The sequence below is a fragment of the Scyliorhinus torazame genome, chromosome 5 (assembly GCF_047496885.1).
Source record: "Scyliorhinus torazame isolate Kashiwa2021f chromosome 5, sScyTor2.1, whole genome shotgun sequence".
Classification (NCBI taxonomy): Eukaryota; Metazoa; Chordata; class Chondrichthyes; order Carcharhiniformes; family Scyliorhinidae; genus Scyliorhinus; species Scyliorhinus torazame.
The window spans coordinates 70,296,075-70,323,425 of record NC_092711.1 but is presented as its reverse complement, the minus strand read 5'-3'; the positions used below and the strand labels follow the sequence as shown (position 1 = coordinate 70,323,425).

Below are 27,351 nucleotides of genomic sequence, written 5' to 3'. Positions count from 1 at the left end.
ATTGTCCATCAAATATCTGTCGATACCATGTTTGAACATATTCAATGACCCCCCCAGACTTTGCTGCTCCCTGTGGTAGAGAAATCCAAAGACTAACCATCAGAACATCATATTCTTTATTATTGTCACAAGTAGGCTGACATTAACACTGCAATGAAGTTACTGTGAAAAGCCCCTAGTTGCCACATTCCGGCGCCTGTTCGGGAACACAGGGAGAATTCTGAATCTCCAGATTACCTAACAGCAAGTCCTTCGGGACTTGTGGGAGGAAACCGGAGCACCCGGAGGAAACCATGCAGACACAGGGAGAACGTGCAGACTTCGCTCAGACAGTGACCCAAGTGGGAATCGAACCAGGTCCCTGGCGATGTGAAGCAATAGTGCTAACCACTGTGCGACCGTGCCGCTGCATTAGATATCACTGCCCAATATTAATTTACTGACCCTGAAATGTCAGCCATCTCCTGGGGAAACCAGCCCTTTAATTGAGAACATTAGGAATGAGACCATCCTTTTCACTTGACAAATTAATCAAGCTCAGAGAGACTGCAGCCCGTGAAGAACGTTTTTTCGGGCACTAGGACTTGGCCTGGAACAGACTATGAAGCCCTGCCCATTTGACGTCACCGTACACCCGCGCATGCGCACCGCTCCATTTGAATCAAGATGGCGGCTGTTAAACTGGGCCTGTTATGGGGAAAAAGATCCGAAGCTGCAAGCGCAGGACTTACAGGTACGTATTCCTGGTTTAGGGTCTTCACACGCTATTTAAACATTTTATCCCTCCAGAGCCGGCTCTATCGCTTGCTCCGGATTCCCCATCCTTACCCGCTGCCCTTGAGACAAAGAAGCGTCTCTTTCACAGGCGCCATCACACACCGCGCATGCTCCAACTACTCCCAGGCAATACGCCTGCGCACTGCTGTCCTGCAGTGTCGAGAGGGGACATTCACCACCGCGGGGAATGCCGGGTAATGAACACGCCATTGATCATCCCAATTCGTGAATAGTGATTTTTGTTTGCTATGTTGTGAAGATTGGGTGGGTAGGATAAAAATTATATATAAATGCAAGTGAGCAGGCCCTCAATTATAAACCAGAACAAAGGGGAGTACAAATTAATTTTCATTGATGTACAATGAAAAGTATTGGGCTGGACCAAGTCCCCACTCAGGCGTGAAAACGGGGGTGTTTTACCCCACGAAAACTGGCACAAAACAGCCACCGATTCCCTGCTCCGGGGGAGGCGGATGCGGGGGCTAGCAGGGAGGCAGCATATAGCTCTCATCTCCAGCTTCTGATATGTCACGGAGCATTGCTGGGTCCGTGGCCGCGCATGCGCAGGGTGAGGCCAGCAGCGGCCTCACCGTGCTTCATGGCAGACTACGCCCGCGGACCCGGTCCGCAAAAGTAGTATCCCCTTTGGGCGCTCGCGCATCCTGGACCGCACCCCCCCCCCCCAGTGCCGCCAATCCCAATTGAGCCCCCCCCCTGCCCCGACTGAATATGATGCAAGGTTCCTGAACGGCTGGGCCTGCAGTGAACCTTGAAGAACCGCTGCCTGGGATCTTTCCTCTTCATTCAGACTCCCAGCTGAAGCTGTTTCTGCAGTAAAAATTTTAACTTTGAATATCAATCCCAATTTAATATTTGGTTCAAAATCTATACCTTTTTAAACAATGTGCAGTGTTACAGGGAGAAAGCAGGAGAACGGCACTGGGTGAAAGGCTCATTCAGAGAGACAGTGCAGACACAAGGGGCCGAATGGCCTCCTGCGCTGTAACAGTCTGAGATTCTGTTGTGCTGATGTAGAACCTTTCACACTGAAGGAATCTTTAATTTATAGGGATCTTAACCTGTCGAACTACGCCAAGTTTGGGGGAAGCTTAGTTGATGAATCAAGTCCTGGCGCAATACGACAAGTTGTAAGATTTGTACTATTTGTAGACTGTGTTAAGTTGTTCGATTCCTTGTATTATTCGACTGTGTATAGTTGAAGGAATTTATATCATCTCTGCTATTCGGTTATCAGTAGCACTTTGCGAATACTGGAACTCAGCAGAAATTTGCAGTATAAACTCCTCAGGTGCCAAAAAGAATTGTTTTATTTGTAGTCGCTTGATTACAATTTGAAAGTCATTTAAAAGGCAATTCGTAGACATTTCGAAGCTTTCAGAGAATTACAGACATTATCTTTCTTTGCTTAGGCAGACAGCTCAAAAGTAACTTTTAAAAGGTCAAAGTCTGGCAATGAAACATAAAGAGAGAGAGAAAGCTAATCTTCAGCTAAACTCAAACTCAAAGTCAAAAGTGGACTAACATCACTGACACAGACTGGTAGACTGACAGAACCCCCAAAGACAATTACCTAAAAACTAAACACTAAAACAAAACCTAAAATGGCGGGGAGAAACTTTTCAGTTATACACTTTCATATCTGTCTTAAGTCGTCTAATTACACCCCAATATAATCCTAATTGGTTTGGGTTAGACTCAAACACATTTGATTTGATGGCAAGCCGTCCATCTTCAATGTGCAACATCAGCTTTTCTGACCTAGCTGTTATCTGCATTGTGAACAATGGTGCCTTCATGTTGCTGTGTATTCAATCCCTTGGCCTTGACAATTAGCACAAGCAGTGTCAAATTATCTTGCAACTGTGCTGTTTTAATGTCACACTGTCTTTGAAAATATGCATTTGCCAGAACAACAGAATTCAGTAAAAGTGAATTATGCTGTATAAATGGGTATTTAAAACTGGGGCTCAACATTTATGCTGAAACAGCTATCTTTTACCTATACTAGTTGTATTTGAAATACCTGGCTTCTACAGTCGGCCCTTTGATAAATCGAAAAATTGAGATATATCAGAAAAGATTAAAATACATCATTAATGCGATAGGATAGGTAAAAGCGCAAAGAATCATTGCAGTTTTAAACAATAAAATGGAATTAACATTGCAACAGGCATTTCAAAATAATTATTATAATTAATAAGTTAATCAAATTTGATCACATTGATAATTAATAATAACTTCATGTAAAATTATTATACAATAAAAGTTGAACATATGATCTAGTAATAAATGGTAAAATGATTATCAAAATGGACATCCTCTGGATTATGCACAAAAGCTTGTTGAAAGGGTTAATTTTCTTACAGAGACAAAAAGAGGCGTATAGCTTGGAATGATGCCATTCGCATCTTTAAACTTTTTTTTTTGTCACTCAAATGGACTGGGAGTAAAAGTTGGATTGCTGCCAAATTCCCGTTATCAAATTTCTTTGAACGATATGTTCTTTTGGCTTTTAATCAAAGATTGTTGTTTTTTTTTTAAAACCAGCTTCCACATTGTTTGAAGTTTTAATTTCCAGGCTAATTTTAAACATTTATTTTAAAATATCAAATACAATAACTTATTAAATATATAACTGAACCAATCTTGTGCTGTATCTTGATTTTCTGTTGATGAATTTGTCAATTCTGTTAAAGGAAACACAGCTAACAAGATATGTTAATTTCTTTAAATTAATAAAGCAACGTTCAGAATAATGACAGTTTTCTTAAGTTGACAGTTCTCGTGACCAGTTGTGGGGAGCACAATTTAGAAAGGAGGCCAATGTCTCAGACAGGGAGCAGGGGAGATTTACCAGAACGGTATCAAGGTTGAGGGATTTCAGTTTTATGGACAGACTGGAGAAGTTGGGATTTCCTCCCTTACACAGAGAAGGTTCGAGGGAAATTTATTGCTGGTGATCAAAATGATGAGAGGTTTCTGCAGGTAGATCGGAAGAAAACATTTCCACTGTTAGGAGAGTCAGTAAACTCTGGAATTCCTTCCCTAAATATCTCCACCTCATTTTCCTCCTTTGGATACTCCTTAATTCCTACTTCTTTGACCAGTTGTTTTGGTCACATCTGCTCGATAAAATCCTTCAGGTGTTAAATGATGATTGATAGCCTCTCCCATGAAATGTTTTGGGATGTCAGACAAAATACCCAGGCTTGGGCTAACTAGTGCCAAGTAACATGTGTGCCACACAAGTGCCATCTCCAATAAGAGACATACTAACCATCACCCCTTGACATGCAATGGCATTACCATCACTGAATCCCCCACGGGGGGTGGGTTACCATTGACCTGAAACTGACCTGGACTAGCCATATAAATACTGTGGCTACAAGAGCAGGTCAGAAGATAGGAATTCGGGCAGCACAGTGGCCTTGTGGTTAACACGGCTGCCTCACGGCACTGAGGTCCCAGGTTCGATCCCGGCTCTGGGTCACTGTCCATGTGGAGTTTGCACATTGTCCCCGTGTCTGCGTGGGTTTCGTCCCCACAACCCAAAAATGTGCAGGGTAGGTGAATTGGCCACGCTAAATAGCCCCTTAATTGGAAAAAATAATTGGGTACTCTAAGTTAGAAAAAAAAAAGAAGATAGGAATTCTGTGGCGAGTAACTCACCTCCTGACTCCCCAAAAGCCTGTCCACCATCTACAAGGTACAAGTCAGGAGTGTGATGGAATGCTCACCACTTACCTGGATGAGTGCAGCTCCAACAACACTCAAAGAAGCTCAACACCATCCAGGATAAGGCAGCACACTTGATTGGCACGCCTTCCACAAACATTCACTCCCTCCACCACTGACGCACGGTAGTAGCAGTGGGTGTACCATCTAGAAGATGCACTGCGGGAAATCACCAAGGCTCCTTGGGCAGCACCTTCCAAACCAACGACCACTCCCATATAGAAGGACATAATCAGCAGGTACCCTTACATCAAGAACACACCAGACACTCCCCGTACACACTGACTGACACACCCACACAAACAGACACACACACTCAGGCATGCAGCCACTACCATCTAGGACAGGAGCAGCAGATATATATTTCTTTATTCAATTTTTTACGGGATGTGGGCGTCGCTGGCTCGGCCAGCTTTTATTACCCATTCCTAGTTTCCCATCAGAAGGTGATGGTGAGTTGCCTTCTTGAACCGCTGCTGTCCTTGAGGTGTAGGTACACCCACTGTGCTGTCAGGGACGTAGTTCCAGGATGTTGCCCCAGCGACAGTGAAGGAGCGGTGATATATTTCAATGTCAGGGCACTGAATGACTTGGTGAACCTCCAGGTGATGGGGTTCCCGGTGTCTGTGGCTCATGTCCTTCTAGATGGTAGTGGTTGTGGGTTTGGAAGGTGCTGTCTGAGGAACCTTGGTGAGTTACTGCAGTGCATCTTGTAGATGGTGCACCCGGCTGATTGATTGATTGTCACATGTACCGAAATACAGTGAAAAGTATTTTTTCTGTGGCCAAGGAACATACACAGTACGTACACAGTAGACAAAAAGAATAATTGACAAAGAAAATAATTGGTTTTGTCAGTCTGCAGACAGGAGCTGGAGAACTGAACCCAGGCAGAGGAGAGGGAGGGAGAAAACTGGGAGTGGAGGAAAGAAATGGTGCAGATGGTGAGATGGGTTTGGATTTCAGTCCAGGGAGGAGGGAGAGTGTGTGGGACGGGGATTTACAGCTTTGGGAGAACGAGAGAGGAAATGATGGTATATTGAACTAGAATTGTCTATTCTGAATTTATAGCATTCACTGACAGTGATGACGTTTGTAAATTCCTTTTACAGGATATTAGAAAGGAGGATTTACAGATGTGAGACAGAAATCAAACATCATCTGACAGTCACTCAATTCATCAGGACCTGAAAATCCTCAGACTTTGAATGTTGAAGGAGAAACTTTTGTCTCTTCTGTCTGTGAGAAACAACTTTAAACATCAGTGTGACTGGAAAGATATCGCGACAAACACACCCGAGTGAGGGTGTTCCAGTGAACTGACCAAGGAAAGCTCTAACCAGTTACACAGCCTGAAGAAACATCACATCATTCACAGTGAGGAGAGACAGTGCACATGTTCTGTGTGTAGACAAGACTTCAACCAATCATCCACCTTGGAGAGACACAAGGACACTGGCACCATGGAGAAACCATGGAAATGTGAGGACTGTGGGAAGGGATTCAGTTACCCTTCCCTGCTGGAAAACCATTGGCGCAGTCACACTGGGGAGAGGCCATTCACCTGCTCTGTGTGTGGGGAGGGATTCATTCAGTCATCTGGCCTTTGGTCTCACCAGCGGATTCACACTGAGGAAAAGCTATTCATCTGCACCTCCTGTGGAAAGAGGTTCAGGCATTCTTCAGCACTCACTGTACACCAACGCACTCACACTGGGGAGAGGCCGTTCGCCTGCTCCGACTGTGGGAAGAGATTCACTCAGTCATTCCACCTGCTGTCACACCAGCGTGTTCATAGAGGTGAGCGGCCCTTCACCTGCTCTGTGTGTGGGAAGGGATTCACTGGATCATCCCACTTGCTGTCACACCAGCGAGTTCACATTAAGGAGAAACCATTCAGCTGCACCTCCTGTGGAAAGAGTTTCAGACAGGCATCCTCCCTCATTGTACACCAGCGGCTCCATACTGGGGAGAGACCGTTTACTTGCTTTGTGTGTGGGAAGGGATTCACAGTTTTACCCACCCTTCTGAGACACCAGCGAATTCACACTGAAGAGAAACCATTCGGCTGCACCTCCTGTGGAAAGAGTTTCAGGCAGTCATCCAACCTCACTGCTCACCAACGCACTCACACTGCGGAGAGACCATTCACATGCTCTGTGTGTGGGAAGGGATTCAATCGGTCGTCCAACCTCACTGCTCACCAGCGCGTTCACACTGGGGAGAAACCGTTTACCTGCTCAGTGTGTGGGAAGGGATTTGCAAAGTCTTTCAACTTGCTGACACACCAACGCACTCACACTAAGAAACCATTCAACTGCTGTGTGTGTGGGAAGGAGTTCACTCAGTCACGATGCCTCCAGAGACATCAGCAAGTTCATAAATGACAGCAGGGGTTGGATTCTGCTGTTGTTGACGTTGTTTAGTTTTGATCATCTGACAATATTTTCTGCTGATGTTAACCCCAAAACTGCTGGAATTTAATCTGCTGAAAATGGCATTTATTGTGGAGGCTACAGTGTCTATTTTTAAAAGCACCATCTGTGATCTTTCCCCTTAATCCAGGAACTCTCAGCAGAAACCTGTTTGGAATAAATTTATGAACTTTTGCTTCAATTCTAAATCAATCTTTGGTGCATAATCTACAATTGAGTGTCTGAAAGATCCGACTCCAGCGCTCAAAATATATTTTTTCAATGACTCTTCTTGAGATTTTCTTGAGAGATGCTCTTTGATTTTCAGGAGTTAATGTTTGGTTTCCATGGTCTCCTTTTCCACTCTCACTAACTCCTTAATTAAGTGATGTAGTCACGTAATCACATTACCGTCTGTATTTGAGTTGAATATTTTTTTAGTTTACTTATTTTCATAGATAAGGTAGCACAAATACCAAAGACTGTGTACATATTAAGTCTTTTAAATTGGAATCTATAAATAGGATGTTTCTGTTAATTTATTTAAAAAGGAAACCCCCTTACTCCATTTCCAAAATGAGAATTTGAACTATTTGACACAAGGTAACTGAAGGGGTGCCAAGTGTTTATTGGATCAGCCGGTGGAGCAGGAAAAAACTCACCCAATTCTGATCTTCATTGTGTAGATTTACATTCGAAACCCATCGCTAGCCTCACTGCACCCACTGAGATCAGCTCAGACCGAGGGTTCTGTATGTTGTCTGTGAGCGTTCAACTGCAAATAACAGCAGTGAAGAATGAAACCTGGATGAATGCATCTCAACTTCTAATTGGACAGATGTGATTGGTGAGTAAGTTCACAATGCCTGGTTACTCAAACTCCTGGGCTGTGCACCCCACCTCCTGGGATATATAAATATAGTTGATTCTTGCTCAGCAGAACGGGGAATGCTCTGTGATGGTTGGATGGTGATGAGACTCCCACTGCATTTCCTCAGCCTCTCGCACACCCCTTCATCCACCAAGAGTCCCACATCCAACCTCCAGCGGGCGCTGATTACTGCCTTTCCTAACCTGCAGCTCAACCCTGTGCGGTGCATGGTCTGAGATTGTAATCGCCGAGTACCACGTGTCCACCACCCCAGCCAGAAAGACCCTGCTCAAAATAAAGAAATCAATCCGGGAGTACACTTTATGCATGTGTGAGTAGAAGGAGAACTCCTTCGCCCCCGGCTGCCCGAACCTCCATGGATCCATGGATCCACTCCTCCCCCCCCCGCCCCAATCAGCTCCATGAACCCTCTTAGTTCCTTTGCCATTGCTGGCACCCAGCCCATTTTCGAGCTTGACCGGTCCAAGCCAGGGTCCATAACTGTGTTGAAGTCCCCTCCCATGACCAACCTGTGCGAGTCCAGGTCCAGTATCTTCCCCAGCATCCTCTTTGTAAACTCCACATCATCCCAATTTGGTGCATATACATTCACTAATACCACCTGCACCCCCTCCAGTTTCCCACTGACCATAATGTACCGACCTCCCACATCCAAGACTATTCTAGGCGCCTCAAACACCACCCACTTATTGATCAGGATCGCGACCCCCCTAATCTTTGAATCTAGTCCCGAATGAATCACCTGGCTGACCCAGCCTTTCCTCAGTCTAACCTGGTCCGTTACCTTAAGGTGCGTCTCCTGCTACATTACCACGTCCGCCTTCAATCCCCTAAGATGCACAAACACACGTGCCCTTTTGACTGGCCCATTTAACCCTCAAACATTCCAGGTGATCAGCCTAGTTGGTGGGCTCATTGTCCAAGCAAAACGAGGAACCTTTTACGAAAACAGACACAAAACAGAGAAAACAGAAACACGAATGTTGCAGCCAAATTCAAAAGTTCTCAGTCCTTCGTCAGCCCTTTCTTTCTTGCAAAGTCCAACGCGTCCTCAGGTGACTCAAAATAAAGGTGCTGATCCTCATGCGTGACCCAGAGACGGGCTGGGTATAACAGTCCAAATTTCACCTTTTTCTTGAACAGGATCGCCCTGATCTGATTGAAACCTGCTCTCCTCCTGGCCACCTGCACACTCAGGTCTTGGTAAACCCGCAGGATCCTTTTGTTCCACTTGCCGCTCCGTGTCTGCTTGGCCCACTGCAGAATATTCCTTATCGACAACCTGTGGAATCTCACCACCATAGCCCTCGGGGGGTTTTGGGGGGGGGGGGTCCCATTCGTGGCTTCTTCACAGGTGCTCTGTGAGCCCTATCCACCTCCAAGGGCCGGAGAATGCCCCATCTAGCAGCTTCTCAAACATGCCTGCGACGTATGCCCCAGTGTCCGTTCCTACGGACCCCTCTGGGAGCCCAACAATTCTTAGGTTCTGCCGGCGGGATCTATTCTCTAGGTCCTTCACCTGCTCCAGAAGCTTCTTTTGCTGATCCCTCAGCATCCCCACCTCCAACTCCACCGCAGTCTGATTCTCCACCTTCTGGATCGCCCGATCCTGGGTGTCCAACCTGAGCTCCAATCACTCAATCAATGCTTTTATCGGGTCCAAGCAGACCCGTTTCTGCGTAGCAAAGCCCTCCTGGATGACTTGCATAGCTGCTCCATAGACTGCTGGGTCGACAAGCCAGAGGTTCGCCCCTCCGCCATGCTGTCCCCTGTTGCAACACAGCCCAAGTTATCTCTGTCTTCTTGTTTCTGCCCTTACAAACACTTCCAGTCCTTTTCTCCTTGCACTGAAGTGGGTATTCAGTAGAGAATTGCCACTAACATCCGTTCTGCAATTCAAGTCGGTTAAAAAGTCGGGGGAAAAGGCCCAAAAGTCCAACCAAAGTGGGAGCCACCAAAAATGTGACTTATTCCTTCATAGCCACCGGAAGTCCGAGATACCCTTTCAGACCTACCTGTAGGTCCTTCTGTCTTTGGCAGGCAAAAAGCTAAACTACTTCTGACAGACCTGGCTCCTCCCATTAATTACATCATCTTCAGCCAACTAACTATCTTATGACCATCTTACGAAGGCTAAAAACCCTCAATTATCTAAACCTCAGGGAACCTTCTAGCTACAAACAAAATTCCATTAGCCCTATATAGGTAGACAAGTTAATGGATGGAATCGCTGATTATCCCACTTCCACAACATTTTAACTGCATCTTTTGCAGGCAGGCCTGCCTGTATGTTAAACCAGGATTTAAAAAAATATTACTACAAAAGATATATTACCCACACCACATCTAAATTGGCATAAACGTTGCAGTTAAAATGTTGTAGAAGTGGGATAATCATCGATTCCAACCATTTACTTGTCTACCTATATAGGTCTAATGGAATTTTGTTTATAGCTAGAAGGTTCCCTGAGGTTTAGATAATTGAGGGTTTTTAGCCTTAGTTAAGATGGCATAGAGATGAGAAAATTAGGGAAGCAAATACGTGGCTAAAGGAGTGGTGTGGGAAAGAGGGGTTCCATTTGGTGGGTCACTGGGATCAATATTGGGACAAGCCGGAACTGTATTGTTGGGATGGTCTCCACCTGAAATGATCTGGGACCAGTGTCCGAGAGGAAAAGATAAATTGGGTGATCAGAAGGACTTTAAACTAGTTCATGGGGGGGGGGGGGGTCAATATAGTTACAAAATCAATTAGCAGGGCAGAGAGTAGTTAGGAACCAACTTCAGGAACTGTAGTTAATGGCAAAACTACGAGAAGTATACTGGTTAAACCGGAAGAGAAAAATAATAAACAGCGAATAAAGCATCAATGCTGTGGGACATGTTAAAGAGGAGGGGGGGGGGGGGGGGGGGCCCAAGTCAGAGTTCTATAAACTAATGCACGGAGTGTAAGGAATAAACAAGATGAGCTGCAGATGCAATTCAAATTAAAGATTATGATGCAGCTGCTATTACATGGCTGTGGGATGGTCGGGACTGGGAACTAAATATACCTGGTTATAAAGTTTACAGGAGGGGCAGGGAAGTTGGTCAAGGGAGTGGAGTGGCCTTACTGATTAGAAATACTATAACCTCAATGATGAGGGAGGATATAATGAGGGGAAAGCATCCAGTGGAGACCATATGGGTGGAACTGAGGAACAGGAAATGATCTAAAACTATAATGGGTGTTGTATATCACCCCCTGGTGGCAGTTCTGAGGTTTTAGATCGTATTCCATGAAATGGAACCCCTCCTTCCCACACCACTCCTTTAGCCACGTGTTAACTTCCCTAATTTTCTCATCTCTATGCCAATTTGGACGTGGCTTGGGTAATATATCAACATTTTTTTCAAAAAAAATATTTTTTTAAATTAAAGTTTTGCAAAATTTTTCATAATAAATAGTAATAATCCTAACACAGCAAAATAGAGTGAAAATTAACATAGTGCAAAAAGAGAATATACAATAGCAATTGATGAGACGTGACCGCACGCGCCTCAGTCTTCCCACACCCTCCCAACGGAGCACTCACCCCTACTCCCCTACTGCTGCTGACGTTTTAATTTTCCCTGAGAAGCCATCGGACGGTATTACGCCCCCGGTGCTCAACAGCAGCAGCTCTGTACACTTGGCAAAATTATTTACACACATAAGTAGGCATCTGTTTGTGATGGTGTTGTCCCTTGCTTCTCCCAGACGGAGTTCGCTGCCGCTGTCGTCTCGTTCCACTTCTGCGGCCCTCCCGTCTTCCCCGTTTTCTCTGTTCCTTTGGACGTTAAGTTTGTTAACGCTTCCCTGCCTCCCCCCTCCCTGGCTCTCCTCTATTGTTCCCTGTCTCTTCCCTCTACCCCCCCCCCCCCTCTCTCCACTCCTGCCCCCCACCTCCCCCTGTGGCTCGCCTTTCCTTCCTCTTAGATTTAGCTGTCTCTGCCCCCCCCCCCCCGGTCTATCGCTCCCTCTCACGTTTTGGCTACTCTCCCCTGTTTCTTGGCTACCTGGCTATTCTTCTGCTTGTTTGTTGGCCACAAACAGGTCTCGGAACATTTGGGTGAATGGCTCCCACGTTCTGTGGAAGCAGTCAGCTGACCCTCGGATGGCGAATTTGATTTTCTCCATTTGGAGAGATTCCGAGAGGTCGGACAGCCAGTCTGCAGCTTTGGGTGCTGCTGCTGACCGCCAGCTGAACAGGATTCTACGGCGGGCGATCAGGGAGGCAAAGGCAAGGGCGTTCGCCCTCCTCCCCAGGAATAGATCTGGCTGGTCTGAAACCCCGAAGACCGCCACTTTCGGGCATGGCTCCACCCTCACCCCCACCACCTTGGACATTGCCACGAAGAAGGCTGTCCAGTACTCCACACGTCTGGGGCAGAACCAGAACATGTGGTCGTGGTTGGCTGGGCCTCCTTGGCACCGCTCACATCTATCCTCCACCTCCGGGAAGAACCTACTCATACGGGTTCTTGTTAAGTGGGCTCTATGTACCATTTTTAGTTGCGTCAGGCTGAGCCTTGCGCACGTGGAGGTGGAGTTGACCCGATGCAGTGCTTCGCTCCAGAGTCCCCACCCTATTTCGATCCCCAGGTCCTCCTCCCACTTCATTCTTGTTGCGTCCAGTAAGATGTCGGCCCCTTCTACCAGTCGGTCATACATTTCACTACAGTTTCCTTTATCTAGTATGTTTGCGTCCAGTAACTCTTCCAGTAACGTCTGTCGTGGTGGTTGTGGGTATGTCCCTGTCTCCTTTCGTAGGAGGTTTTTTTAATTGCAGGTACCTTAGCTCATTCCCCCTGGCTAGCTGGAATTTCTCTGTCAGTTCGCCCAGTGTTGCGATCCTTCCATCCGTGTATAGGCCCCTGACTGTCAGTGTCCTTCTGTCCTTCACTCCTGCTGTAGTGTTTTTTGGGTGGGGATGGGAGCGCCACCGTGGCCAGGGCCCGGAGGGAGGTCCCCCTGCAGGAGGCCTCCTCCACGCGCACCCACTCGGCTTCTGGCTCCTTGATCCATCCCCTTATTCGCTCGGCCGTCGACGCCCAGTGGTAAAGTTGTAGGTTTGGGAGGGCAAGCCCCCCCCCCCCCACTGGATTTTGTTTTTTGTAAGACCTTCTTTGGGATCCTAGCATTCTTCCCCCCCCCCCCCCCCCCCAATACGAACGCCACGATTAGTTTGTCTAGTGCTTTGAAAAGGCCTTGGGGATGTAGATCAGGATGGATCTGAATAGAAAGAGGTACCTGGGCAGCACATTCATTTTGATCGTCTGGACTCTCCCCGCGAGGGAGAGTGGGAGTGTGTTCGATCTTTGCAGGTCCTTTTTTACTTCCTCTGTCAGACTGCAGACTGCTGAGGTTCCATTTGTGGATCCCTTTCCAGTCATGGGCTATTTGGATTCCCAGGTAGAGGAATTTGAGTCGGGCTTGCTTAAAAGGCAGTCCCGTTAGGGCTGCCCCACCTACTTGTGGGTGTACCAGGAAGATCTTGCTTTTGCTCATGTTGAGTTTGTAGCCCGAGGAGGTGCCAACTCTTTCAGGAGCGCGATGATTCCGTCCATGCTGCTCTGTGGATCTGAAATGTAGAGCAGCAGGTCATCTGCATAGAGTGAGACTCTGTGCTCTCTGCCTCCCCTTCGGATCCCCCTCCAGCTATTTGCTGCTCTGAGCGCCATTGCTAGTGGCTCGATCGCTAGAGCGAACAGCAGCGGGGTCAGTGGGCATCCTTGTCTGGTGCCCCTGTGCAGCTGGAAGTATTGGCAGTTGGTATTGTTGGTCCATACACTCACCATGGGAGTGTTGTATAGGAGCTTTACCCAGGAGGTGAACCCTGTTCCAAGTCCGAACCGCTCCACTACCTCTGAGGTTTTTCCATTCAACTCTGTCGAAGGCCTTTTCTGCATCTTGGGAGACCATCACCTCTGGTGTTCTCTCCCCGGAGGGGGTCATTATCACGTTCAACAGGCGCCTGATGTTCGAGGTAAGCTGTCTACCTTTGACAAATCCCGTCTGGTCCTCTGCGACCACCTCAGGTACACAGTCTTCTAACCTTTTGGCTAGGATTTTGGTCAGTATTTTGGCGTCTGCATTCAGCAGTGAGATGGGTCTGTATGACCCACATTCCATTGGGTCTTTGTCTTTCTTAGGTACCAACGAGATTGAGGCCTGTGCTAGCGTGGGTGGCAGTGTGCCCCTCGCTAGCGGGTCTGTGAACATCTCCCGCAGATGCGGGGCCAGTGCTGTCCCAAATTTTTTGTAGAATTCCCCGCCTGCATGGAGCTAATGCTGTCCATGATCTCTCCCAGTGGTGCTTCCAAGCCCCGTATTTTGCCCTCCCCCACGACTGGAATGTCCAGTCCATCAAGGAACCGTTTCATCCCAGACTTCCCCATTGGGGGCTCTGAGGTGTACAGCATATATCAACATTTTGATCAAACAGGGAGAGCCAGCATGGATTGGTGAAGGGACGGTGATGTCTGACAAATCTCATTGAATTTTTTGAAGAGGTGACTGAGGTAGTGGGCAGGAGAATGCTTAATCCAGAAATTAGGCACATGTGTGACAAAGGCAGTGTAGTATTAATGGGGGATTTTAACTTACACAAGATTGGGAGAGGCAGACAAGCAGCTATCAGAAAGGTAGTGAATTTCTGGAACATGTAGTTTCCTGCAGCAACATGTTCGAGATGTAACAAGGGGATCAGTAATAGATTTAGTTATGAACCAAATTCTATTAATGGCCTAAGTGTGCACAAACATTTATCAAATAGTGATCACAACATGATTGAACTCAATGTAGCGTTTGAAAGTGAAAAGCACGATTCAGATACTGGAGTTTCAGACTTGGGTAAGGCTGACGTTAACGGGATGAGGCAGAGACCGTCCACGGTAAACTGGGAACATCTGTTAACGGGTCAAACAACTGAAGATCTGTGGAGAATATTTAAGAAACATTTAATGAGATACAGCGCAAGTATATAAGAAGAAATGTTGCAGTTATATAAAGGGAAAGCAGGTGGACAAAAGTAGTGTCGGCCACTAAAAGCTGAAAATGGAGAGATTGTCAGTGATAATGGGAAAATGGCAGACGTGTTGAACAATTACTTTGCCTCAGTGTTTATAGTTGAAAAGGAGGATAACTTGCCGGTAGTCCTGAAAATGTAATGTTGATAGAGGACAGGAACTTAATACAATTAACGTAAGTATAGCATCAGTAATTAGGAAATTAATGACACTGAAGAGTGACAAATCACCAGGATCTAATGGTTTCCAAGCGAGCGTGTTAAAGGAAGTAGGGAGCACATTGTAGATGCCCAAACTATAAACTTTCAGAGTTCACGAGATTCAGGAGTACTCTCCCTGGATTGGAAAATTGGACATGTCACTCCACCTTTTAAGAAGAGTGAAAGGGGAAACCAGGGAATTACAGACCAGTTAGCCTAACATCTGTGGTGGGGAAATTGCTGGATTCTATACTTAGGGAAAGGGTAACTGAACAGCTTGAAAGATTTTGATCGATCAGGGAGAGCCAGCATGGATTGGTGAAGGGAAGGGTATACCTGACAAATCTCAGTGAATATTTTGAAGAGGTGACTGAGCTAGTGGACAGGAGAATGTCTATTGATGTTATTAACTTGGACTTCCAGGGGCATTTGACCAAGTCCCACATAAGAGTCCGTTAACGGAAGTGAAAGCCCATGGAGTTGAGGGAAAATTATTAACTTGGTTAGAACAAACAAAGAACAAAGATATGTACAGCACAGGAACAGGCCCTTCGGCCCTCCAAGCCCGTGCCAACCTTGCTGCCCGACTAAACTACAATCTCCTACACTTCCTGGGTCCGTATCCCTCTATTCCCATCCTATTCATGTATTTGTCAAGATGCCCCTTAAATGTCACTATCGTCCCTGCTTCCACCACCTCCTCCGGTAGCGAGTTCCAGGCACCCACTACCCTCTGCGTAAAAAACTTGCCTCGTACATTTACTCTAAACCTTGCCCCTCTCACCTTAAACCTATGCCCCCTAGTAATTGACCCCTCTACCCCGGGGAAAAGCCTCTGACTATCCACTCTGTCTATGCCCCTCATAATTTGGTCGACCTCTATCAGGTCGCCCCTCAACCTCCTTCGTTCCAGTGAGAACAAACCAAGTTTATTCAACCGCTCCTCATAGCTAATGCCCTCCATACCAGGCAACATTCTGGTAAATCTCTTCTGCACCCTCTCTAAAGCCTCCACATCCTTCTGGTAGTGTGGCGACTAGAATTGAACACTATACTCCAAGTGTGGCCTAACTAAGGTTCTATACAGCTGCAACATGACTTGCCAATTCTTATACTCAATGCCCCGGCCAATGAAGGCCAGCATGCCTTATGCCTTCTTGACTACTGTCTCCACCTGTGTTGCCCCTTTCAGTGACCTGTGGACCTGTACTCCTAGATCTCTTTGACTTTCAATACTCTTGAGGGTTCTACCATTCACTGTATATTCCCTACCTGCATTGGACCTTCCAAAATGCATTACCTCACATTTGTCCGAATTAAACTCCATCTGCCATCCCTCCGCCCAAGTCTCCAAACAATCTAATTCCTGCTGTATCCTCTGACAGTCCTCATCGCTATCCGCAATTCCACCAATCTTTGTGTCGTCTGCAAACTTACTAATCAGACCAGTTACATTTTCCTCCAAATCATTTATATATACTACAAACAGCAAAGGTCCCAGCACTGATCCCTGTGGAACACCACTGGTCTCAGCCCTCCAATTAGAAAAGCATCCTTCCATTGCTACTCTCTGCCTTCTATGACCTAGCCAGTTCTATATCCACCTTGCCAGCTCACCCCTGATCCCGTGTGACTTCACCTTTTGTACTAGTCTACCATGAGGGACCTTGTCAAAGGCCTTACTGAAGTCCATATAGACAACATCCACTGCCCTACCTGCATCTATCATCTTAGTGACCTCCTCGAAAAAGTCTATCAAGTTAGTGAGACACAACCTCCCCTTCACAAAACCCTGCTGCCTCTCGCTAATACGTCCATTTGCTTCCAAATGGGAGTAGATCCTGTCTCGAAGAATTCTCTCCAGTAATTTCCCTACCACTGAAGTAAGGCTCACCGGCCTGTCGTTCCCTGGATTATCCTTGCTACCCTTCCTAAACAGAGGAACAACATTGGCTATTCTCCAGTCCTACGGGACATCACCTGAAGACAGTGAGGATCCAAAGATTTCTGTCAAGGCCTCAGCAATTTCCTCTCCAGCCTCCTTCAGTATTCTGGGGTAGATCCCATCAGGCCCTTGGGACTTATCTACCTTAATATTTTTTAAGACACCCAACACCTCGTCTTTTTGGATCTCAACGTGACCCAGGCTATCTACACACCCTTCTCCAGACTCAGCATCTACCAATTTCTTCTCTTTGGTGAATACTGGTGCAAAGTATTCATTTAGTACCTCGCCCATTTCCTCTGGCTCCACACATAGATTCCCTTGCCTATCCTTCAGTGGGCCAACCCTTTCCCTGGCTATGCTCTTGCTTTTTATGTCCGTGTAAAAAGCCTTGGGATTTTCCTTAACCCAATTTGCCAATGACTTGTCGTGACCTCTTCTAGCCCTCCTGACTCCTTGCTTAAGTTCCTTCCTTCTTTCCTTATATTCCACACAGGCTTCGTCTGTTCCCAGCCTTTTAGCCCTGACAAATGCCTCCTTTTTCTTTTTGACGAGGCCTACAATATCTCTCGTTATCCAAGGTTCCCGAAAATTGACGTATTTATCCTTCTTCCTCACAGGAACATGCCGGTCCTGAATTCCTTTCAACTGACACTTGAAAGCCTCCCACATGTCAGATGTTGATTTGCCCTCAAACATCCGCCCCCAATCTATGTTCTTCAGTTCCCGCCTAATATTGTTATAATTAGCCTTCCCCCAATTTAGCACATTCATCCTAGAACCACTCTTATCCTTGTCCACCAGCACTTTAAAACTTACTGAATTGTGGTCACTGTTCCCGAAATGCTCCCCTACTGAAACATCTACCACCTGGCCGGGCTCATTCCCCAATACCAGGTCCAGTACCGCCCCTTCCCTAGTTGGACTGTCCACATATTGTTTTAAGAAGCCCTCCTGGATGCGCCTTACAAACTCCGCCCCGTCTAAGCCCCAGGCACTAAGTGAGTCCCAGTCAATATTGGGGAAGTTGAAGTCTCCCATCACCACAACCCTGTTGTTTTTACTCTTTTCCAAAATCTGTCTACCTATCTGCTCCTCTATCTCCCGCTGGCTGTTGGGAGGCCTGTAGTAAACCCCCAACATTGTGACTGCACCCTTCTTATTCCTGATCTCTACCCATATAGCCTCACTGCCCTCTGAGGTGTCCTCCCGCAGGACAGCTGTGATATTCTCCCTAACCAGTAGCGCAACTCCGCCTCCCCTTTTACATCCCCCTCTATCCCGCCTGAAACTTCTAAATCCTGGAACGTTTAGCTGCCAATCCTGCCCTTCCCTCAACCAGGTCTCTGTAATGGCAACAACATCATAGTTCCAAGTACTAATCCAAGCTCTAAGTTCATCTGCCTTACCCGTAATACTTCTTGCATTAAAACATATGCACTTCAGGCCACCAGACCCGCTGTGTTCAGCAACTTCTCCCTGTCTGCTCTGCCTCAGAGCCGTACTGTCCCTATTCCCTAGTTCTCCCTCAATGCTCTCGCCTTCTGACCTATTGCTCCCGTGCACACCCCCCTGCCATACTAGTTTAAACCCTCCCGTGTGACACTAGCAAACCTCGCGGCCAGGATAGTTAGAAATTGGTTGAGTGGCAGGTGACAGAGTGGGGATAATGGGAAGTACTCTAATTGACAGGATGTGACTAGTGCTGTACCACAGGGATTAGTGTTGGGACCGCAATTATTCATTAATGACTTGGATGATGACATAGAAAGTCATATATCCAAATCTGCAGATGATACAAAGTTAGGTGACATTGTAGACAGGCTAGATGATAGCATTAAATTACAAGATAGGGTGGCATATGGCACAGTTAGCAGTGAGACTGAGGCGCTGAGGACCCGGGTTTGAAGCCCGGCCCTGGGTCACCGTCCGTGTGGAGTTTGCACATTCACCCTGTGTCTGCGTGGGTTTCACCCCCACAACCCAATGATGTGCAGGTTAGGTGGATTGGCCAGGCTAAATTGCCCCTTAATTGGAAAAAAATAATAATTTAGTACTCTAAATTTATTTTAAAAAAACAAAAAAATTGTAAGAGGATATTGACAGACTAGAATGGGCAAAATTGTGGCAGATGGAATTCAAAGTTAGCAAATGTGAGGTTGTTCATTTTGGACCAATAAATGATAGAATCAGAGAATTCCTACAGTACAGAAGGAGGCCATTCAGTCCATTGAGTTTGCACCAACCCTTTGAAAGAGCACTACATCCAAGTTCACTCCTCTGCTCTGTCCCAATAACTCCTTAACTTAACCTACACATAGGGCGTAGTGTCGGCGGTTTACCGGGCTAATTTGGAAGAGGAGAAGGCACCACTGGAAGGGATCAAAGCAAAGTGGGAGGAAGAGTTGGGAGAGGGTATGGAGGAGGGGTTCTGGTGTGAGGTGCCCCGGAGAGTGCATGCCTTCAAGTTAAAATCACCACTATTCTTAGAAATCTCCCCCTGAACCAAAAAGGGTCAAAAAAGATGTTCTAAATGGTGAACAAGGATTTTCACTCCTTGATTCCTTCGCAGATTTAAGTAGGTGTTATTCAGGCCAAACTAGTGTTTCAAGTTAGAAGATATAATCTATATCTTCAAAGAAGGTTTTATCTACTTACCACTTAATAGCTTTGATCCTGGGTCCCGCCTTGCTAAGAAAGTATAGTAGACTCATCGATATTTTGTAATAACCTCTGTTTCAGGTTACGGTTAATTTTTTAATTACTTTATTTTACTTCAAAACATAACATCACTGACTTTACAACAAGTAAAAAAGATCTTGCTTCTGGATTTTCCGTTCGAGTTGATCAGACCTTCGTGGCATCCTTGACAATCTCTCTTCTTATCTGTGGGTGTTCTCAGTAGCTTCGATCCCTTGTTAGGTTCGTGCATTCAATCATTCCCATCTACCGAAACAGCTCTGAGAGCTGGAAGTGAATGACTATAGTGATTCAGGATATTTATTTCCTTCTCAAAGCAGTGCTGGTTAAATTTTATTATCTTCAAGTAATATCTTCTGCTCATTTATGTAATTTTATTTGTCTGTTGCACACTCCTAGTTTCCATCATGTCTAACAAGAAGATGCTTCAATGATAAGCATTGGTAAAAATGCTTTGATATTTGTCTCTTAATCTTAGTGGAGTGATACCTCTGGTTCTAGTCATGTTTAAACAGACTCCTTCTTGGTGTTAATTTCTGCTTTATTAGACTCTGGCAATTCGTATCAACTGCTTGCTAAAATAATTAACTTCTATGAAAGTGTGAGGTAGTTTTCCCTCGATGTAACTAAAAACTTAAATGACTAGTTTTTCTTTAACTTGAAAGGACAGCGTCAGATTAAGCAGTCTCAAGCTGGTTTTCAAGCTGGTAAAGGCTATTTGCATTTCAAACCCTCTTTTCTGAATGCTGTTAACCCTTTGTGGGATTTTTGCTTGCTTTTTCTCAGACCTTTGGGTTTTGTCATACCTACTTGTTTCAATTGACATCTTTCCCATTTTACTTTACAGCGAATCATGTTCATATGTTCTGGTCCCGTCCAAAGCTGGAGGATTACTGGAAGGAGGTTTTTAGGGTAATCACTAAAGTGGTGCACGTGAAACAGGACCCGGATCCCCGGGAGGCCATATTCGGGGTGTCGGACCAGCCGGGGTTGGAAACGGGTGTGGAGGCAGATGTTGTAGTCTTCGCCTCGTTGATAGCCCAAAGGCGGATCCTGTTGGGATGGAGAGCAACCTCTCCACCCTGTGCCCTGGCATGGTGGGAGGACCTGTTGGAATTCTTAACTCTTGAGAAGGTTAAGTTTGAACAGAGGGGAAGGATGGAGGGGTTCTACAATTCATGGGCGTAATTCATTATGCACTTTCAAGAATTGGATAACATCGAACATTAGGGAGGGGGGTGGGTTGGGACTGTATGTGTTAATGGTGACGGTGGGTGATTCCCGATTCCTTTTTGTTATTTGTTTATTTTAACATGCGAGCAGTTGTTTGGGGGTTTGGTGGGAGGATGGGATTGTTGTTGTTGAGATGGGGATTGACATTGTATTCGGTGGGTGTAAATTTGGGAGAAAATGTGAAAAAGGAGATATTAACAGGAGAAGATAAGGTCGCTAAAGGTAAACTATTTTCATTGGTTGGAGCCTCTAAACCTAGGGGCATAATCTGGAAATTAGGGCCAGACCATTCAGAAGAGATGGGAAAAACGTCTTCACACACAGGGTGGGAGAGGTTTGGAACTCTCTCCCACACACAGCAGTTGAAGCTAGAACAGTTGTTCATTTTAAATCAGAGATGGATAGATTTTTGTGAAGCAAAGATATTAAGGGACATGGGCCAAAGGCAGGTATATGGGGATAAGCCACAGATCAGCCATGATCTCATTGAATCGAGGGGCTGAATGGCCTACTCTGGTTCCTATGTTCCTACAATACAATATATTTAATATAATAAACATTCATCATAACTGTACAAGATAAAATTAATACATTACATCTGCTTCTGTGAATCGTTTCAGTGGAAATGTGCCCTCGTTCAAGGAAATTCAGTCACTGGATTGTAAATTGGGAGACCAGCCAGTGCAACAGAAACAAACTCTCTGACCCTCCCACTTCAACTGTCAGAATGAACATGGTTCAGTCCTGGATGTGATTAACAGCAGCAACAACAGCAGAATCCAACCCCTGTAATGACTTGTGAACTCGCTGGTGTTTCTGCAGGTGGGCTGCACTTCTGAATCCTTTCCCACACACGGAACAGATAAACGGTTTCTCATCAGTGTGAACTCGCTGGTGTGCTAGCAGGTTGGACGAATCAGTAAATCCCTTCCCACACACTGAGCAGGTGAATGGTCTCTCCCCAGTGTGAACTCGCTCGTGTTTCTGCAGATGGGATAACTGAGTGAATCCCTTCCCACACACTGAGCAGGTGAATGGTCTCTCCTCAGTGTGAACTCGCTGGTGTCTCTGTAGGTTGTATTGACATCCGAATGCCTTCAAACATACGGAGCAGGTAAACGGCTTCTCCCCAGTGTGAACTTGCTGGTGTGTGCATAGGTTGAATGAAGTAGTAAATCCTTTCCCACACTCAGAGCAGATGAACAGTGGCACATCGCTGTGAGCTCGCTGGTGTGTCCGCAGGTTGGATAACGTACTAAATCCCTTCTCGCATTGAGAGCAGATGAACGGTCTCTCCCCGGTGTGAGTGCGTCGATGAGTTTCCAGCTCAGATGGGGATCCGAATCCCTTCCCACAATCTCCACATTTCCACGGTTTCCCCATGGTGCGGGTGTCCGTGACACAGTGCTTTTCCAGTCACACTGACAGTAAAACAGCCAACGGTTTTCCCCGTCCTAAACGAATTGAGTGACTCTGTCAGATCTTAATGTGAAGTTTGGTTTGAGATTTTACTGCAAATCCTCCCCTTTGAATATCCTGTGAGAGTTTACAAATGTCATCACTGTCAGTACAGTACAGAAATACAACAGACAAATCTAGTTTCAATGGATTATTCTTTCATCGCTCTTTTGCCTAAAGTCATCCCAGACAGACTCCCTTTTGCACTTTGCCGTACTTAATATTCACACCCCCAATTCTTCTTAAGGAGCGATTCATGCTGATTGACAGATCCACGGTCACTGCTTTCTGTCCAGGACAGTGGATTAAAAATCTTTATAGAGACTGCTTGTATGTATGTGTGTGTGTGACATACAGTAATGTATTTCTTAATTGGAGGGACATACAATTGGAAGGGGAAGTGTGGAAGAGCTTTATTTAAACAGCCAGTGGTCATAATGTGGAAATCCCCATCTCTGAGGATGGTGGAAGTGGAGACAAATAATTTCAAAATTAAATTCCATAGACAATTGGAGAAAACAAACCGACACAGAAACTGGATTATAGAGGGGGAAGGGATTGACTGGATTGCTTTAGAGTGTCTTGGCATGGACTCAAGTTACCGAATGGACTCTTTTTGTGCCTTAATGATTCTATGGCTGGGAATATATTTAGTAATATATTTTTTAAAATAGAAATAATAATAAATGCAGTTTTTCACAATCAAAATAATTTAGATAAAATAAGTACCATATAACAACACTAGATACATTCTATCCTATATTAATTTACTGTCTCCTTAAATGTCAACCATCTACTGGGGAAACCATCCCTATAATTATGAACATTAGAAAGCACCATCCTTTTAGCCAGACAATACATGTCACAAAAACAGAAAATGCTGGAAAACCTCAGCAGGTCTGACAGCATCTGTGGAGAGAGAACAGAGCTAATGTTTCGAGTCTGGACGACTCTTTGACAAAGCCATCCAGGCTCGAGACGTGACATTTTCCAGCATTTTCTGTTTTTGTTTCAGATTCCAGCATCCACAGTAGTTTGCTTTTGTCTTAGAAATAAATGTTTCAAGCTGAGGGAGCAAATTATGTCAATGTCTCTGAGAAAGACCTAGGACAATCTTTCCAGAGTCTGCACCCTTCCTAAATTCACCTCCTGTCCCACCTGCAAGTCAACAATTTAGTTCAAAATTAGAAATGTGGAGAAAAAGAAGTGTGTGACTCACAGATATTGGACACGGGAGGCGGTTTAGTCTGTGTGAATCTGAATCTTCATTCAGCGATGGAGCAGCAGCCGCTTTGCTGCACAGCAATGGACAGGTTCACAGACCCATTGTCCAACTTCCGTATTCAGACGCGGGATGATCATAGTGCTTCCGGTGCGCTGACTCTTCCCATTGGTCAACTCGCGCGGAGCGGATTCCGACCCCACGTGGGGCTGGGAGACACTTTGATGCGCTGAACTGTTGTCCAATCCGCAGTGTTTTACTGCAGGAACCAGTGATATTCTCCCAATGGGACTCCAATTGTGTGCTGGGTAAACCCTCTGAGCCATTGTGACGCCACAACGGAGTCCTGCCTGAATCAGCCAATAAGAATCACTGCTTCACAGTGACGTCATTGTAACCCTGTCCCTCACCAAGACCCCTTCCAGCCAAGGTTTCCCGGTAACCGGCCAACGAGGAGCTCTGCAGGACCGGAAGGACTCTGCACCTCCAGGCAATCAGAGGGCGGGCTTTGTGTGAATGAAGATTGAGCTTCACGGAGACTGAAACTTCCTCCTGTTTCAAACATCTGTGAGAAAATCACTTTACTTTCTTTCCCCTTTCCATTTCTTTTCTAATTCTGGATTTCAATTGTTGATTTGCTGAAACTGAAGGGAAAGTAAGTGAATCCAGGGAGGTTGGACACTCTGGAAAGGTTGGTCCAGGTCATAGAATCCCCACAGTAAAGAAGGAGGCTATTCGGCCACATCGAGTCTGCACCGGCCCTTGGAAAGAGCACCCTACTTAAGGGTAGGTAAGTACTTAAGCCCACACCTCCATCCTATCTCCCGGGACCCTGGAGCTGTGAGGCAGCAATGCTAGCCACCATGCCTTCCTCTCACTCTCTCTCTTAAAGACATTAACATCCTTTGCACTCTCAGCATGACATTTATTTGTCTGGCTAAAAGGATGGTCTCTTTCCTAATGTTCGCAATTAAAGGGCTGGTTTCCTCAGGAGGCGATTGACATTTAAGGGGGCAGTAAATTAAGAGAGGATAGAGATATGTCTCGTGATGTTATATGGTATGTTTTAGATATTTATTGGCCTGTAATAAATTTCATTCATAATTATTTCTAGTCTTGTAATATATTACTCTAGTTGTGTTATATTTTTCCAGTTATAGTGTCACTAAAGCACACAAAGTCAAATTTAACAACTTGTGTCCATGTTGACTCTCTTTAGATCAATCCAGTCAGTCCATTCCCCGGTCTATATCCCCTGCCTGTATCCCCTTCCCCAGTAAGTTTATTTCTTCAAGTGCTGATCCAATTTCATTTAGAACTCATTCATCTCATAGGTAACAAGTTCCTGGTCATGTGCATTCACTCATAAATAAAGATCTTCTTTGTTGTAATTTTTTTTCATTCATTCATGATACCTAGACCTCGCTGGCTGGGTCAGCCTTTATTGCCTAATTGCCCTTGAACTGGGTTGATTTGTTCGGGCATTTGAGATCAACCACATTTTTGTGGGTCTGAGAGGGGATCTGATAGAAACATATAAATTTCAACAGGAGTGGACAGAGTAGATTCAGAAATAATGCTCCCGCTGGTGGGGAGTCCAGAACTAGGGGCTCATAGTTTGAGGATAAGGAATAAAACTGACGTGAGGAGAAATCCTTCACCCAGAGAGTGATGAGCCTGTGGAATTCATTACCACAGAAAGTCACTGAGGCCGAAACATTGTGCAATTTCAAGAACAAAGAACAAAGAAAAGTACAGCACAGGAACAGGCCCTTCGGCCCTCCAAGCCTGCGCTGACCATGCTGCCCGTCAATACTAAAATTGTCGAAAGAGTGAGCTATAGCTCTTAGGGCTAAAGTGATCAAAGGATATGGCTCTATGGGCAATGGATAGTGTGTTGGACTTCTACTTTTTAAAAGTAAATTTAGAGTACCCAATTCATTTTTTCCAATTTAGTGGCAATTTAGCGTGGCCAATCCACCTAGCCTGCACATCTTTGGGTTGTGGGTGTGAAACCCACGCAAACAGGGGGAGAATGTGCAAACTGCACACGGACAGTAACCCAGAGTCGGATCAACCTGGGACCTCAGCACCATGAGATAGCAGTGCTAACCACCATGCTTCCCATACTAGTCATGTGATATTAACAATATGTCATCACCACACCGAGTGATGCAGTGTACTTTACACACATTTTTAATCCAGTAATATATACATATCCTACCTGTATGATCCTTTTCAGGTCTCTGCCCTGCACAGGAATTAGTGAACATGGATATGTTCATCAGCATGAATTGTCATTCATAAGAATTGGGACGGTGTATATTGGGCACAGCAGAGAGAATGGAGGGAGTGTGTGAGATGGAGATATACAGGTTTTGGGGATGGGAGAGGAAGGAATATTCCATAGAAACGAGCATTAGGTGTTGTGAATATCTATCCTGTCCTGACAGTGATGACTTTTCTAAACTCCTTTCACAGGACAATAGAAGTTTGCATTCGGGAAATTCAAATTAAATATTGCATCAAGTTCGGACATAAGTCAGTTGATTCATCAGCAACTGAATATCATCCTTCGAATGTGGAAGGAGAAATGTTTCTCTGTTCTGCCTGTGAGAAAAGATTTCAAACATCAGTGTGACTGGAAAAGCACCGAAATACACATGCAGCCGAGTGAGAGTGTTCCAGTGAACTGACGGTGGAAAGAGATTTAACCAGTTACACAGTGGGGAGGCGGTGGTGTACTGGTATCGTCGCTGGACAAGTAATCCAGAGACCCAGGATAATGATCTGGGGACTCGGGTTTGAATCCAACTACTGCAGGTGATGGAATTTAAACTCAATAAAATATCTGGAATAAAAAATTTATGAAACCAGCTGGTTCACTAATGTACTTTAGGGAGGGAAATCTGCCGTCCTTACCCAGTCTGGCCTACATGTGACTCCAGACGACATAGCAATGTGGTTGACTCTTATCAGTCCCCTCAAGGGCAATGAGGGATGGGTAATAAATGCGGGCACAGCCTGCGACGCCCACGTCCAATGAATAAAAAAAAATTGTTTCATTAATTGTAACTCAATTAAGGATCACTACACATTTAATCATGTTACAAAATAATTAATACAGTAATTTGTAATAAATACATTTGGTTAATACAAGATGCACTGTTCTCTACTGAGTAGCACTACACTCCATATGCTTCACCTGGTGTTTGTGTTTACATTGTATATTTATCGTATGTCCTATGTTTTTTCATGGATGGAACAATACTTTTCACTACCTCGGTACACGTGACAACAAATCAAATCCAATCAAAGAGAGGGCGGCATGTGGCGCAGCAGTTAGCACTAGGACTGCGGCGCGGAGAACCCGGGTTTGAATCCCGGCTCTGGGTCACTGTCCGTGTGGAGTTTGCACATTCTCCCCATGTCCCCACAACCCAAAGATGTGCTGGTTAGGTGGATTGGCCATACTAAATTGTCCCTTAATTGGAAAAAAAAAAAATTGGGTACTCTAACTTTTAAAAAAAATTAAAAATCCAATCAAAGAGAATTTCTTACTAGATTTCAGATTGAACAAAGAGTCTTCTTAAAAACTATTCATTCGTGGGAGTCACTGGCTGGGCCAGCATTTACTGCTCATTCCAATTGTGCTTGAACTGCGTGAGGCTATTTCAGGGGACACTTACAAATTAACCGCAACA

General features: G+C 45.4%; 2 protein-coding genes and 1 long non-coding RNA gene across 4 annotated transcripts in view; 1 reads left to right on the top strand and 2 right to left on the bottom strand.

Annotated features, from left to right (window-relative positions):
* Nucleotides 1-27,351, bottom strand: part of LOC140422603 (uncharacterized) — a 61,005-nt gene that overhangs the window by 7,273 nt on the left and 26,381 nt on the right. The gene's annotated exons all lie outside the window — the stretch shown is intronic.
* Nucleotides 651-7,156, top strand: LOC140418346 (uncharacterized). 2 transcript variants are annotated; one of them, XM_072501815.1, is made up of 3 exons: nucleotides 702-733; nucleotides 1,847-1,925; nucleotides 5,646-7,156. In XM_072501815.1, the coding sequence occupies exon 3, from the start codon at nucleotides 5,997-5,999 to the stop codon at nucleotides 6,918-6,920; it is 924 nt and encodes a 307-aa protein (XP_072357916.1). In that variant the 5' UTR covers nucleotides 702-733; nucleotides 1,847-1,925; nucleotides 5,646-5,996; the 3' UTR covers nucleotides 6,921-7,156. The 2 variants fall into 2 exon arrangements, with proteins under 2 accessions (XP_072357915.1, XP_072357916.1); XM_072501814.1 differs by lacking the exon at nucleotides 1,847-1,925 and having other exon boundaries at nucleotides 651-733.
* LOC140418357 (uncharacterized) lies at nucleotides 19,778-23,765 on the bottom strand. The gene is made up of 2 exons (XR_011944964.1): nucleotides 23,645-23,765; nucleotides 19,778-22,503 (listed from the first exon to the last, which is right to left on the bottom strand). It is a non-coding gene; the product is annotated as an uncharacterized lncRNA (long non-coding RNA).

Excerpts from the sequence above, each read along its gene's own strand:
- LOC140418346 (XM_072501814.1), top strand. The coding sequence starts at position 5,997 with ATGGAGAAACCATGGAAATGTGAGGACTGTGGGAAGGGATTCAGTTAC.